At 45.4% G+C, this 14,368-nt stretch overlaps 4 protein-coding genes across 8 annotated transcripts in view; 1 reads left to right on the top strand and 3 right to left on the bottom strand.

Moving 5' to 3' along the window:
- LOC139606859 (V-set and immunoglobulin domain-containing protein 8-like) overlaps positions 1–14,368 on the top strand; it is a 65,685-nt gene that overhangs the window by 273 nt on the left and 51,044 nt on the right. For 3 of the 4 annotated variants that reach the window (XR_011684706.1, XM_071459256.1, XM_071459254.1), the window contains exon 2: positions 232–561. Coding sequence is in view for 3 of the 4 variants with exons in the window: in XM_071459256.1 (XP_071315357.1) it covers positions 232–561 (330 nt within the window). In the remaining variant the exon portion in view is untranslated. The remainder of the gene's footprint in view (positions 1–231; positions 562–14,368) is intronic. The other variant, XM_071459255.1, reaches the window with a different exon arrangement.
- LOC139606866 (sialoadhesin-like) lies at positions 2,552–5,933 on the bottom strand. The gene is made up of 6 exons (XM_071459273.1): positions 5,664–5,933; positions 4,884–4,919; positions 3,469–3,741; positions 3,144–3,389; positions 2,911–3,069; positions 2,552–2,717 (listed from the first exon to the last, which is right to left on the bottom strand). Exons 1-6 carry the CDS (start codon positions 5,689–5,691, stop codon positions 2,680–2,682), a joined length of 780 nt encoding a protein of 259 aa, XP_071315374.1. The 5' UTR covers positions 5,692–5,933; the 3' UTR covers positions 2,552–2,679.
- On the bottom strand, positions 7,253–9,968 carry LOC139606860 (putative high affinity immunoglobulin gamma Fc receptor IB). 2 transcript variants are annotated; one of them, XM_071459258.1, is made up of 6 exons: positions 9,559–9,968; positions 9,450–9,485; positions 9,105–9,368; positions 8,780–9,025; positions 8,565–8,705; positions 7,399–8,459 (listed from the first exon to the last, which is right to left on the bottom strand). In XM_071459258.1, the coding sequence occupies exons 1-6, from the start codon at positions 9,752–9,754 to the stop codon at positions 8,347–8,349; spliced, it is 996 nt and encodes a 331-aa protein (XP_071315359.1). In that variant the 5' UTR covers positions 9,755–9,968; the 3' UTR covers positions 7,399–8,346. The 2 variants fall into 2 exon arrangements, with proteins under 2 accessions (XP_071315360.1, XP_071315359.1); XM_071459259.1 differs by lacking the exons at positions 7,399–8,459; positions 8,565–8,705 and adding an exon at positions 7,253–7,377 and having other exon boundaries at positions 9,559–9,883.
- Positions 10,027–13,954, bottom strand: LOC139606871 (sialoadhesin-like). The gene is made up of 4 exons (XM_071459278.1): positions 13,837–13,954; positions 13,512–13,757; positions 13,297–13,437; positions 10,027–13,171 (listed from the first exon to the last, which is right to left on the bottom strand). The coding sequence occupies exons 2-4, from the start codon at positions 13,717–13,719 to the stop codon at positions 13,122–13,124; spliced, it is 399 nt and encodes a 132-aa protein (XP_071315379.1). The 5' UTR covers positions 13,720–13,757; positions 13,837–13,954; the 3' UTR covers positions 10,027–13,121.

Raw genomic sequence — 14,368 nt, 5'->3', positions numbered from 1 at the left:
AAACGCACTACCTGGTGTGATGGCACAGTTACTGTCGTTCTTCTGTTCTGAGTTAATGGCGGCAGCAGCACTGAGGTGGTCCAGGCCTGTCAGCGTGGACCAGACTCAGTGAGAACATTCAGTTAAAGTCTGTGTTCAGTCAGAGTTAGAGAGGCAGCATCATTAAGAGGCAACATGGTCATAGGCATGATGCTGACCTTTAACCTCTCTGCTCTGTTCTCTCTCCTTCAGTCTCAGTGAACATCACAGCTGAACCTGGACAGACTGTCTCTCTGTCATGTCGAGCTCCCAGAGACACAAACATCATAGTTGTAGAGTGGAACAGACCTGATCTGGACCCAGAATATGTGTTTTTGTACCGGGACCAACAGCCTGTTCCAGACAACCAGCATCCATCTTTTAAGAACCGGGTGGAGCTGGAGGACAGAGACATGAAGGACGGAGACGTGTCTGTGATTCTGAAGAATGTGACGAGAGATGATGCAGGAACATACGAGTGTCGAGTCATCGGAACAGGGAGCAGTGAGCCAATCAGCATTGTCTACCTGGATGTTCAGCCAGGTGAGTCAGTCCAGACTCAGGTGGGTCAGTGGAGTCCAGACTCAGGTGAGTCTTGGTGCAGCTGCTTCCTGGTTGCTGATGTGAGAGTGAACCATCACAGAGCAGATGTTTGTGTTTCCTCCAGATGTTGTTGATGACACTTTGTAGAAAACAGCTGGTCTGAGTCATGTGATCAAAGAGCAGTAGATCCTGTCTGACAGGAGTTTGAAGAGGAACTGGATTCTGTTCTGTTCTTCATCATCACCTACCTGACAGCTGATACCTCACACCTGCTTCTCTCTGCAGGTCACACAGCTGGACACAGAGAGGAGGGAGGAGACAAGGAGGGAGGAGACAAGAATCTACGTGTTGGACTGGAGTTGGTCTGTCAGCTGCTCTACTGGTTGTTTTTGGTTGTGTTTGTTTGAAGATCAATAGAAATTGTAAAGGACCCATAAAAACAGCCACCATACAAACCTCCTCCTGATCAACAGAACCTCTCACATCTGTCTCCTGTTTCTCTCCTGATCCACAAAGAAGAGAAACAGAGAGTCTGAAGGAACCAGCCCCATGTTCCACTGGTCAAACTGAAGAGACTACTAGAGATGCTCTGTTGCCATGACAACAAGGGAACCTGTCCACACCTGGTGCAGGACTCTCCTGTACCTGAAAGGTGTGGCCACTCTGACATCACTGCCCATTCATGTGGTTCATGTTTCTGTCTCCTGGTGACTAAACTGTGACGTTCCTGATGTTCAGGGTCAGAGTCTGTCACTGGTCCAGAGCTGCAGAGTGGCTCCTCCCACAGTGACAGAGAGGGTCGGGGTCAACAGCCAAGCCCCGCCCCCACCTACTTTTAGTCCTGTGGTCAGTCTGACCAACACCTTCTCATCAGGAGGGACAAAGTGTCTCAGGTGTCTTTACACCTGAATCTGAGTCTCTGCTGCTGTTTCCACAGCGACCAGTCCACATGTGTAGTCTGGACCCAGCAAGGCTGGACGTCCAGCAGACAGTGGTGGGATAGCTGATTGATTTGTCTATAATGACCTTTGACCTGTGCAGCCTCTGCTCTGTAACCCTGGTCTTTGTTAATAAAGGTTGGTGTTTTGATATAAACACTGTTTCTTCTCCTTCAGTCTTTATTCTTCATGAGGATGATGAGCAGGAGTCTCTGCTGGTTTCTCTCTCACATGAAGCTCAAGCTGTTTGAACATGTTGCTGCAGGTCTGAGGTCTGATCTGGTCTGATCTGGACTCAGAGGCAGCTGAACCACCACCACACCTGAGCAGGTTCTGTTTGACTCCTGATCTACGTCCTGAATTTAAAACAGAGAATCAAAGCTGGTAGAAACCTGCCGACTGGTTTCAATCAGGTCCTCAGGGACAAACTCTGACTTCAAATAAATCAGAGTTCAGGTTTGAGCTGAGGCTGATTTAACAGACTGGATCAAACCAGTTTTATGTCTAAAGCCAGAGTCACTGTTCCCTGAGTCTGAACGTGAAGCGACAGGTTTTACATTCAGTAAAATCTCACGTTGACTCAGTCAAATATTCAGCTCTGATGATGTAGAGAAGTTACAGAGGCAGCAGCTCTTCATCTTCATCTTCCTCAGCTTTATCTGCAGGTCTTAAAAAAGCTGATCCAGTTTTTAAAGAGTTGAACTGAAGCTGTTGGAGCGGCGAACCCTGTTCTCGTTAGAACTAGAACTGAAGCTCCTGTAACAGAGCTGTTCTGATGAGGTGCTGCCACCTGCTGACTGACTCAGGTAACACAGGTGAATGATTCAGGACACAGTGACGAAGACGTCGACATGAGGAAGGTGAAGAACACCTGAGGCTGAAAACAGCATTTAACAGAAAACAACTTCAACCTGATGTTTTAGTTTGAATGATCAATTTACCAGAAGATGTTACCAATGAAAAATGACTCACAGGCAAATTTTTATGACACTGTTTATTCCTAAAAACAAATTTTAAAAAAATTAATCCATTTTTGAATGGAGTCTGGTGACTTTCTGCTCTCATGACACAGAGGTGACTGTTACAGAGGCTGAGGAGAGAACAGCTGATCTGTTCAGCTCAGAGCTGATGCTCAGTGGTGACCGCCATGATGTCACCACAGTCCTCAGCCAATCTCTGCTCAGCCTGGGTGGGTGGTGCCATTGCCATGGAGACTTCCTGTCAGAAGAGTTAAAGATAAGATTTAGATTTAGTTTATAAACAGTATTAAAACTAATAATAATCTATATTAATTAATCAATAATAAATAACAATCAACACTACTGAAGTGTAACTGATAGTAACAGAGGTATTGTCCAATACTTGATTGATTGATTGATTGATTGATTGATTGATTGATTGATTGTGTTACCTGTGGCTCTGTGTCGATATATAGACACCATGATGACAGTGGAGATGAAGTACGGACAGAACACCACCAGGTGGAGGAGCAGTCTGAACACAAGCTGGAGGGGGGCTGAGGCAGGGGGCGGGGCTGAGGCAGGGGGCGGGGCTAATGTTGTAGGTTTCTCTGTAGAGAGAATCCCACCTGGTCAGGTGAATATGTGGATAAATAAGTGTTGAAACCAAAGTGAAGCTGCTGACCTGTGACAGAGATCCAGCTGGGGGGAGACTCTCCATGACCGCTGATGTTACACCTGTAGAGGCCTTCATCAGACCTGGAAACATGGTGGATGGTCATGTGACCTGCAGGCTCAGTCCTGATGAGGGAGCCATCTTTATAGAAAGCAGCTGGGAGGTTGGAGGGAGTGCTCTTTGTTTTACAGTGCAGAGTGACATCATGTCCCTCCATCACAGGGAGGACAGGACTCTGCAGGATCACTGGTCCACCTCAACACAGAGACAAACTACAGCATTTCATCCATTTACACACAGCTTCATCAACACTAACTCCACAGGCTGATCTTACCAGAGACACTGATGCTGATGCTGCTACTGGTTGCTCCCTCTCTGGACTCACACCAGTAAACTCCACTGTCCAATGGATCAATGTAGCTGATGATACAGGAGGAACCAGCTGCTTCTCCCCACCCAGCTCCATCAGCTCCACACTGAGTCCTCTGTCTTTTGGTTGTGTTCCTCCTCAGTGTCCATCCAGCAGAGCTGTCGTCCTCCTCACAGCTCAGAGACACAGAGTCTCCTTTAAACAGCTGAGAGCTGCTGGGACTCACAGTCAGACGAGCTGGAGGAGGGAGAGAGGTTTAGAAAACACTGAATGACAAGAAGAAGGATCCAAATAAAGGCAGAAACATTACATTATAGAGACTGAAGCCACTGACAGATCACAGGTGTCTCACCTGTCACCTGGTCAGGTGTGTTAACTTGTTGATTTAACATCTCAGACTCACTTCAGAAGTCACAGCCAATAAAATGAATGAATCTGAATATTCTGGTTTTCTGTCTGTAGGAAGTTGAGGATTCTCACAGCAACATCTAGTGGACATTAGAGGAACTGCAGCTCAACACACTTCAGCTCTGACTGACACATTCAGCTGAGGAAAGTGCAGATTGTGTAAATAATGTTTTAACTTCATCATTTCAAACACATGAAAGCAGAAAAATGACTAAACACTCATTGGTTGATGACTGGAGCCGTGACACTGGATGAAAGTGATGTGTCGAGTCCAAACACTGTAGGTTCTCTCCTTCCTGTTCACCAATGCAACCAGGTGTTTAACGCTGCTGTCATCACAGCACTGAGGTCAAAGGTTCTTATGGTCGTTTCTTGCTAATGCTAGCATCTTGCATTAGCAACTTGCTAATGCAAGATGCAAGTTGAAAGGTGAAAGTTGAAAAGAGAGTCTGACTGGTCCAAAAACCTGCTCAGACCCATGAACATCGGGCTTCTGTCGGCAGTGGAAAAGGCTCCAATCTGCAGTCAGACCCGGCTCAGATGACTGCAGGAGATGTGGGTATTTATCAGCTCTGATGTGAACACAACACCTGGGTGAACCCACTTATTTTCACCCCTCCTCCTGCTGTTCTGTCTTTCAGAGCACACACTGTAAACACACCTGTCACCTGTCCAGCACAGTGCTGTTACACCTCAAACACCACCCTCTGCACAGAGTGAGCTGCAGCCCTGAAAGAAGCTTCACAAACACACAATCACCGCCTGAAGTGTCTCAGCCAGAGGCTCCGACACTGACAGGAGCAACAACCTGGAGATGAGCGACGCCACAGGTCTGTTTTATCAGTTTGGTGCAGTGGAAAAGAGGTCAGTGAGTTTTTATTAGTGAGCTTACCTGTGTTAAAAAAAACCCACTTATACCTGCTCATTTTGGTGGGAAATGGCAGTGAGTTTGATGGAGGATGTGGACTGACCTGTGGTTGTGGTGCAGCACAGCAGTGAGGTCAGACCTGCAGAGACACGACACTGGTTGGTTTCAGGTCACATGATCAATAACAACAGAGGCTCTGCAGAACTCACAGTATCAGGGACAGAGAAACTGCAGTGAACGTACATGGTGAGAGCAGGTACGAGTCCATGATGACGGAGGAGGACGACATCATGTCTGCTGCTCACACCACACCCGACAGCTAATACCTACGCAACAAGAAATAGATCCTGGCTGGCTTCAGACGGTCTGATGATCTGTGCAGTAACAGCTGTTAAAGGCTGAACTATGATCACCTGAATTAACCCTGAGGCCTGTTACTGGTCACATGATCAACACCGTGACTCTGTGCAGCGTTTTATATTCAGACCTCGTCGAGCTGTTGTCACTTCCTGCTCTGAAAGCTTCACCTGAATAAAGAGCTCGCTGCAGGTCCCTGTCACTGATGTCCGTCAGGTTTCTCTCTCTCTGACTGCTCTTCCTTTATTTTCCCTCCATCAATCAAATCTTATTTGTCAGGACCTTCTGCTCTGACACTTGGAGCCGTGAATGTTCTCCTGAGTCAGCTGACGTTCTCCTGAGTCAGCTGACGTTCTCCTGAATCAGCTGACGTTCTCCTGAATCAGCTGATGTTCTCCTGAGTCAGCTGACGTTCTCCTGAGTCAGCTGACGTTCTCCTGAGTCAGCTGACGTTCTCCTGAATCTCTCCTACACAGCTCCCAGGCTCGACCTGGACTCAGTGAAGTGTGGAACAGGTTGTACTCACAGATCAGCAGCTGAGATGTTTGTTCCATTGTGTCGCTTCATGAAATGAGCTCCAACACCTTCACGACACGCTTCAGTCCGAGCAGTGACACCCACCACTTCCTGTGTGTAGACCGGTGCAGCAGCTGTGTGGTTTTCTCCTCTGCAGTTACAGGAAGTGGTCACTCCGTCTTCAAACCTCAGAGATCAACATGTCGACTGAGTCTCACCGTCGAGGACATGTCCACGTCTTCACCTGGGAGGTTTCAGTCCTCATTAAATCCTCTGGAGGGAGAGCAGCCTGTTGATGAACACCACCCTAATCACCATAAAAACTCCCCCTGACTGACGACGTCTGCAGGGGGTCAGCTCCAAATAAAAGAGATCTAACCACAACCATTAGCCCACGCTAGCATTGCTGTGATATGCTCCACAGCAATACTGACAGTTAGCCACCTAGCGATAGCAACGTTTGCCGAACACATTCACAATATTGCTAGCAGCAGGTTAGCTAACGTTATCATGCTACTGTAGCCTCACTGATGAAAACAGACATTAACATTATGTAGCATCAAGTTAAAAGAAAACCAGTTCTGAGTCCAGCTGGAGCCTTCAGCAGCTCGCTGGCTCTCCACCTCAGAACAGACAGGGTGAATGTGAATGAATTACACTTCCATACAGCTGGACCACAGCTGGATATTCATGCTGTGCAGATATGATCTTCAGAGGTGAGTTAAAATACTAGTGATGTTAGAAATCGATGAAGTCAACTGGGACTGAAAAGTTCATGAAATAATTCCTTCACAGCCGAAACTGAGAGGAGAGCAGATCAGAGCAGCAGAGGGAGAGAACGACACTGAGCAGATCCACTGTTGGTGGGTAGAAGCTCAGTCTGAGCCTCCACTCCAACACAACCTTCAGCTCAAATACACAACTGCTGCAGTCCTGATAACACAAAAACTCACTGGAGACAGACAGAGTGCACTGCAATAGAGTTTATTCTTAGCACAAGACATAAACCTGAGCTGGAGCCAAACCAAGTTCACAGTATCCAAACCCCAGTTTTATACCATTCTTTTGGGTGGAAGATCCAACTTCTCTTTCCCATCATGGACATAGTTGATGTATTCAGTGATTCAGCATTTGATATATTTTGTAGTACAGAATACATCTTCATCACATTAGGTCACATGATACATTACAGGATGATTTTTTAATACTTTGTTGATTCTTTGTGGAAATTACCACAACATGACCTTATTGTAAGGATGGAGATTCACTGTGATGTTTGACTTTACTGCTGAATTCACAGATGAAATCCATGTGTGAAATGTTTGTCCCCATCAAAGAGGTTTTTTAAAGGAGTTTGATTCAGTAACGAGAAGACGTCACCTTCACCCCTGCCCCCACCCTAAACTGACACCAAACCTGGTTCAGACCTGAACCTAAAACCACGTCTGAACCGTTAAAGGTCCAGTTCACAGTGAAGACGGAGTGAAGACACACACACACATACACACACAGAGGGAGGGCGTCTCACTCATTTAGCTGTAACCACATCACAACAACCACTGATCTGTGGAACACACACAGATCAACCTGGGGCCTGGTTTCAGCAGCGTTCCTTCAATATCTATAAATAAGTGTTGAAACCAAAGTGAAGCTGCTGACCTGTGACAGAGATCCAGCTGGGGGGGGGGGGGGGGGGGTAGGTCCAGCTGTGGTGGTGAGTTTCTCTGAAATGAAATGAATTCTTTCTATATTGATGTGAACCTGTTGAAACGTCAGCTGATTAATGTGGTATCTATTATAAAAATCAGAACTAAAAGCTGCTGAACACGTCAGTGAGCATCAGCTCTTTCCTCTCTCAGAACAGCAGCGTGGTTTCTCTGCAGCTGCGGCAGGTCTGTCTGCTCCAGGACCAGCAGGGGGAGCTCACACACCTCCTGACCCCAGCAGCACAGGACCTCAGAGAGAGCACTTCTTCTTCTCTGGAGGATTCACAGCTGAACTCGCTCCACTCCAAACAAACACACAGTTCACTGCTCAGAGAAAAGTCTGACCAACAACAGCATGGTTCAGAGTAAAAACACATTTATTTCATCACTGGAGAGAAAGAAACAGAAACTCTGAGATTCAAACGTTTCAACAGAACAAAAAGATGAAAATGAAAACAACAGAAAGAGTTTGAAGGTTTTCTCAGTGTCCTCTGCTGCTGAAGCTACTTCCTGTCAGCAGCAGGGGGCGGAGCTTCATCACCTCTGGCTTTATAACACAAGAGGTTAAAACATCCTCTGAGCAGCTACGGGCAGTTAGGCTAGCTGTTAGCATGCTAACCTCTGGCTGTTAGCATGCTAACTCCTAGCTGTTAGCATGCTAACTTCATTTTAAGATAACACCGGTGTTTGTCTCCACCTCTGGAGACAGATGTTGGTGAGCAAAGGATGAAGTTTGATGCTGAACTCACAACGTTTTCTCTAGACTGCTGAGTAAACAGATGCTAATGCTAACTTTAGCTATGTAGCAGTAGCTAAACTTACAGAAAGGTCCTTCAAGTGTTGAAAGTAAAGGAAGTGAAAAAGTGAAGGGGGGAGGGTCCTTGAGGAGTATTTGGGTGGTGTAGGGGGGTGGAGGTCTCAGCTCAGCTGATGTGTCGTCATTAAAGGTGCTGTAGGTGACGTTTTACAGCCTCGTCAGGATTCAGCTCAGAAGTGATGCTCTGTGGTGACAGCAGTGATGACATCATCGTAGTCATCATCCAGTCCCTGCTCAGCCTGGGGGGGCGGGGTCATCACCATGGAGACGGACAGGTGATTTCCTACAGTCAGAGCAGGTTAGAAAGAAAATGATTTATCAACTGGTCACACATGAAGAGTTCTGTTAGAGATGGTTGATTGATTGATTGATTGATTGATTGTGTTACCTGTGGCTCTGTGTCGATATAAAGACACCATGATGACAGTGGAGATGAAGTACGGACAGAACACCACCAGGTGGAGGAGTAGTCTGAACACAAGCTGGAGGGGGGCTGAGGCAGGGGGCGGGGCTAATGTTGTAGGTGTCTCTGTAGAGAGAATCCCACCTGGTCAGGTGAATATGTGGATAAATAAGTGTTGAAACCAAAGTGAAGCTGCTGACCTGTGACAGAGATCCAGCTGGGGGGAGACTCTCCATGACCCCTGATGTTACACCTGTAGAGGCCTTCATCAGACCTGGAAACATGGTGGATGGTCATGTGACCTGCAGGCTCAGTCCTGATGAGGGAGCCATCTTTATAGAAAGCAGCTGGGAGGTTGGAGGGAGTGGTCTTTGTTTTACAGTGCAGAGTGACATCATGTCCCTCCATCACAGGGAGGACAGGACTCTGCAGGATCACTGGTCCACCTCAACACAGAGACAAACTACAGCATTTCATCCATTTACACACAGCTTCATCAACACTAACTCCACAGGCTGATCTTACCAGAGACACTGATGCTGATGCTGCTACTGGTTGCTCCCTCTCTGGACTCACACCAGTAAACTCCACTGTCCCATGGGAAGATGTAGCTGATGATACAGGAGGAACCAGTCAGTTTCCCCCAGTCAGCTCCACACTGAGTCCTCTGTCTTTTGGTTGTGTTCCTCCTCAGTGTCCATCCAGCAGAGCTGTCGTCCTCCTCACAGCTCAGAGACACAGAGTCTCCTTTAAACAGCTGAGAGCTGCTGGGACTCACAGTCAGACGAGCTGTAATGAATCATCCACACAAAGGAGAAACTAAAACAACAGTTCATCAGGTTTAAACTGTAGAAGAAGAAGTTCACTGACCCGAGTTTGTGGAGCAGCACAGCAGTGAGGTCAGACCTGCAGACACAGGACACTCAGGTTGGTCTGAGCTCAGCTCCACACATCAACACACCCAGCAGAGTGGACTCACCCAGCAGCATCTGTACAGATGTTCCCTCCATTCTGCAGCTGGCTGAGCTCAGTGTCAGCCAGCGAAAGCCTCGTCCTTCCTCAGCACCACCAGAGTCTGAGCGCTGCTCTCTGCACCAGGAAACACTCTGACGTGACGAGACATGAAGCCACAGACACGACCACATGATCACATGGTAACAGATCACTGAGCTCATCTCTGCTTTTCATTCAACTGTCACTACGTTCACTGGAGTGTGGAGGGAGCTGGACTGATCACGTGACTGTCAAAGAGACAGACAGTGGGGAGGACGAAACGATAAGAAGGCAACTGTCAAAGAAGAAGAAGAAGAAGAAGAAGAAGAAGAAGAAGTAGTTTGTCTGTAACCATAATCAGTAAAATGGGCTGATCTCTGATCTCTGTATTTCACAGAGAATCATCTTTTTAAAAACAGAAACTGTATACACAAAATGTGTGATAAAAAGAATATTGATCCCACTGTTGTATAAATCTTTCACTGTGTTTTCATGCAGCCTCGTACAGAGATCAGGTCTGAACTTTATAAATGTCGGTGGGTTTTTACAGCTGTTTGTCTTCTTCACGCCACAGAGAGCGTCTTCATCAGAAACAGGAAGCTGGACGGCCTCAACGCTGCTCGCTGCAATTAAACAAGTTCACACATTTAAAAAAGTGACCAAAGTACTTACTAAAGCACTGAATGTGGTTTAATCCACCTCTGAAAATAGTCCCCAATAAATTAACTGGTGACTCTTTAAGTCTCTGTTTAGAAGATTTACACCTTCAGTAGCAGCCAATGGGCTTCGAGCTGAGGGTCCGTGTCACAGACTGACACACTGCTGGTTCTGGTCTTTTCCTGGTGTCCCAGTGTTGGACCATGACGGAGACAAAGAGGAGCTGCTGTACCTCTCGTCTTTGAGGATTATCTGTCCTCTTGTCTCGTCACTGTTGAATAGACTGCAACCGAATAACACTCTGAAAAAACACATACAAGTCACATTACTGCAAGTACTACAGCTGATACTAGTACTGTTAGTATAGGTTCCTCCACTGCAGTAACCATTACACACACATAAATAAATCCATTGTATGAGTGCAGAGTCTACAGAGATACACACATTTGAATATATTATATTTTTTTATAATGACACCACAGTGAAACATGTGGTGGTCCACATTCAGATGAAGTGTTTTTATCAGAAACAGGAAACTGGGCGACCACAGAGCTGTTAGCTTCACCACAGGGAACAAAACAGACAGTCCAACACACCGAGCACAGCACGCACTGTCTTCACCCACAGCACTACACTGTGAAACTTTATGGACTAAAGAGAATTAGATTTAATTAAGATGCTGTTTATAAATGTATGAAAATAATTCAAATGTAAACACAAATGCAGTGTATTGTTAACGGTACATCGTAGCCTACAATGTGTAATTTACAAATGTAAAATCTGAAAATAAAGAAAAATTGAAGCATTTTCAGGTAAATTATCAATCACATAATCCATCCCCCACTCCCAAATATGGTGGAACGTCCTCGTATACCACTTTGTCCACATATAATACCATGTTCTTATAATCCAAAAGGTCCTCTTATACCACAATGTCCTTTTAATCCATAATGTTGTCATATGCTACAATATCCTCATAACATAATAAACCACAATGTCCTTATAATCCATATCGAATTTCCCCAGGGGAATGAATAAAGTATGTTCAATTCAATTCAATTCAGTTTTATTTGTATAGCACCAAATCATAATATACATTAGTTCAAGGCTCCTTACAGGGTCAGGTCGAGGCCTTACTTTATTATAGAGAGAAGCCCAACATGTGGGTCTATCTGTTGTCCTCACTTTCAAGAACTATCCTCATTAAGATAAATCTAATCCATCATTAACAACAAAACCAAGTTTAATTGTTTAAATAAGTGAAGACCAGACAAAATGTCTTCACTTTCTTCAATCATCCTCAAATTTTTAAGAATATGTTCAATTTTCAACAATTCCCCAAATACATTTCAAATTCTAAAATGTCTTTTCTTTATACAAATACTCTCATTTTTAAAAATGTTCTCATATTCCCAAAAGTCCCCGTATTGCAGTGTAATCACTTTCATAAAGTGTCCTCGCTCTTCACAATTTTTACTCACTGCTGTCAAACCTCAACTTGTTCCTGACAAAGCAGAGAGCACACTTTACCTCTGCGCCGTCTGATTGGATGTTGCTGGAGACGTGAAATTTTGATTTTGTCACTGTGTGTGATGTCATCTGTGATGTCATCTTCATCAGGAACAAAAATAACAATATAATTTACAACAACATAATCTCAATGATGATTTAATTTAAGAAAAGTGGTTAGAGTTGTATCTAATGAACATGTAACAGAACAGACACGTAAATAATAAAATGTAATGATAATGAACTTTAAAACTGTAGAACAGTTAACATTTTAAACACAATTTTCCTAATTTTTCAATTAAAGGGAAAAAACAAAATCACCTTTAGGTTTCCTCCAACAAGACCTGTACACCTGCAGTAAAACCCCAGGTGAGGAGGCTCCACCTGGATCATGAACCCTCACTCACTGAGAACCTGACAGGTCGATGCAGCAGCAGCTAAAGGTTGGAGTCTGAGGTCGGAGGTGAGGTGCCGCCCCCTGCTGGCTGCTGCTCTCACTGCGTCTCCACGGTAACAAACATGATGTTTCACTCTGGTGGTTTTTAAAAGTCTGACCTCTGAGGTCACAGCTGTTAAAGTCTCTGCTCCTCATTTCACCAGCTCAACAACAACATGGTTCAGAGTAAAAACAATAATTTCATCGCTGAAGAGAAAGACTTCTAGCTGTTAGCATGCTAATGTCACCGAGGGTCTTGGCTTCATCTGTGCTTATTATCATTTATAAAATAAAACATACGGAGGCTCCGTTATGAGGAGAACCCACTTCACCTTTACTTTTTAAAACCGCTCGTTTTTACACCAACAACACAGCGTGGAGAGCAACCCACCCTTCCAGGTTTGTTCACCTTCAAAATAAAAGCCCTATACACATGTAGCGGAACTGCTTCTTGACCAGAAATAAAACAAACCAGGGCATCCTTTCAACATAAAGTTAATAAAGTAGGTTACACTAACTCCTAGCTGTTAGCATGCTAACTCCTAGCTGTTAGCATGCTAACTTCATTTTAAGTGAACACTGGTGTTTGTCTCCACCTCTGGAGACAGATGTTGGTGAGCAAAGGATGAAGTTTGATGCTGAACTCACAACGTTTTCTCTAGACTGGTGAGTAAACAGATGCTAATGCTAACTTTAGCTATGTAGCAGTAGCTAAACTTACAGAAAGGTCCTTTAAGTGTTGAAAGTAAAGGAAGTGAAAAATTGACAATGGGGTCCTTGAGGAGTATTTGGGTGGTGTAGGGGGGTGGAGGTCTCAGCTCAGCTGATGTGTCGTCATTAAAGGTGCTGTAGGTGACGTTTTACAGCCTCGTCAGGATTCAGCTCAGAAGTGATGCTCTGTGGTGACAGCAGTGATGACATCATCGTAGTCATCATCCAGTCCCTGCTCAGCCTGGGGGGGGCGGGGTCATCACCATGGAGACGGACAGGTGATTTCCTACAGTCAGAGCAGGTTAGAAAGAAAATGATTTATCAACTGGTCACACATGAAGAGTTCTGTTAGAGATGGTTGATTGATTGATTGATTGATTGATTGATTGATTGATTGATTGATTGTGTTACCTGTGGCTCTGTGTCGATATAAAGACACCATGATGACAGTGGAGATGAAGTACGGACAGAACACCACCAGGTGGAGGAGCAGTCTGAACACAAGCTGGAGGGGGGCTGAGGCAGGGGGCGGGGCTAATGTTGTAGGTGTCTCTGTAGAGAGAATCCCACCTGGTCAGGTGAATATGTGGATAAATAAGTGTTGAAACCAAAGTGAAGCTGCTGACCTGTGACAGAGATCCAGCTGGGGGGAGACTCTCCATGACCCCTGATGTTACACCTGTAGAGGCCTTCATCAGACCTGGAAACATGGTGGATGGTCATGTGACCTGCAGGCTCAGTCCTGATGAGGGAGCCATCTTTATAGAAAGCAGCTGGGAGGTTGGAGGGAGTGGTCTTTGTTTTACAGTGCAGAGTGACATCATGTCCCTCCATCACAGGGAGGACAGGACTCTGCAGGATCACTGGTCCACCTCAACACAGAGACAAACTACAGCATTTCATCCATTTACACACAGCTTCATCAACACTAACTCCACAGGCTGATCTTACCAGAGACACTGATGCTGATGCTGCTACTGGTTGCTCCCTCTCTGGACTCACACCAGTAAACTCCACTGTCCAGTGGATCAATGTAGCTGATGATACAGGAGGAACCAGTCAGTTTCCCGCATAGCTTGGGTTATAGATCTGAGACCGCTCAGAGGGGAGCGTCATCTGTGACACTAACATGAAACATCTCAGAAACTAAAAGGCTGTCAGATCATACAGTACGATGGATTATTATATATATATATATATGCAGCAGGGATGGAGCCACAGTGGATGCAAAATAGACAGGAAGAAGAAGATTATCTGCTCAGACTCAGCTTCAGTGTTATTCAGTTATACTCTCAGGACACAGGGTTACATGCAACCGTGCACAACATGAAACAGGACAGTGTGAGGGATGTGGAGAGACAGAAGCTGTGGGACGTTTTAATAAGAGCGGGAAAGTATCAGAGGGTAAACATGTAGAAACAGGAGAGAGCGAGAGACAAGCTCAGGAAAAATAAAAGACAGTAGATCAGCCTGTGTTTTTGTT

Source organism: Trachinotus anak, unplaced genomic scaffold (assembly GCF_046630095.1).
Source record: "Trachinotus anak isolate AG129_WGS33_773 ecotype Australia unplaced genomic scaffold, CSIRO_AGI_Tana_v1 ptg000023l, whole genome shotgun sequence".
NCBI classification, from domain to species: domain Eukaryota; kingdom Metazoa; phylum Chordata; class Actinopteri; order Carangiformes; family Carangidae; genus Trachinotus; species Trachinotus anak.
The sequence above is the reverse complement of the archived record's forward strand: the minus strand, read 5'-3'. Positions and strand labels throughout refer to the sequence as shown.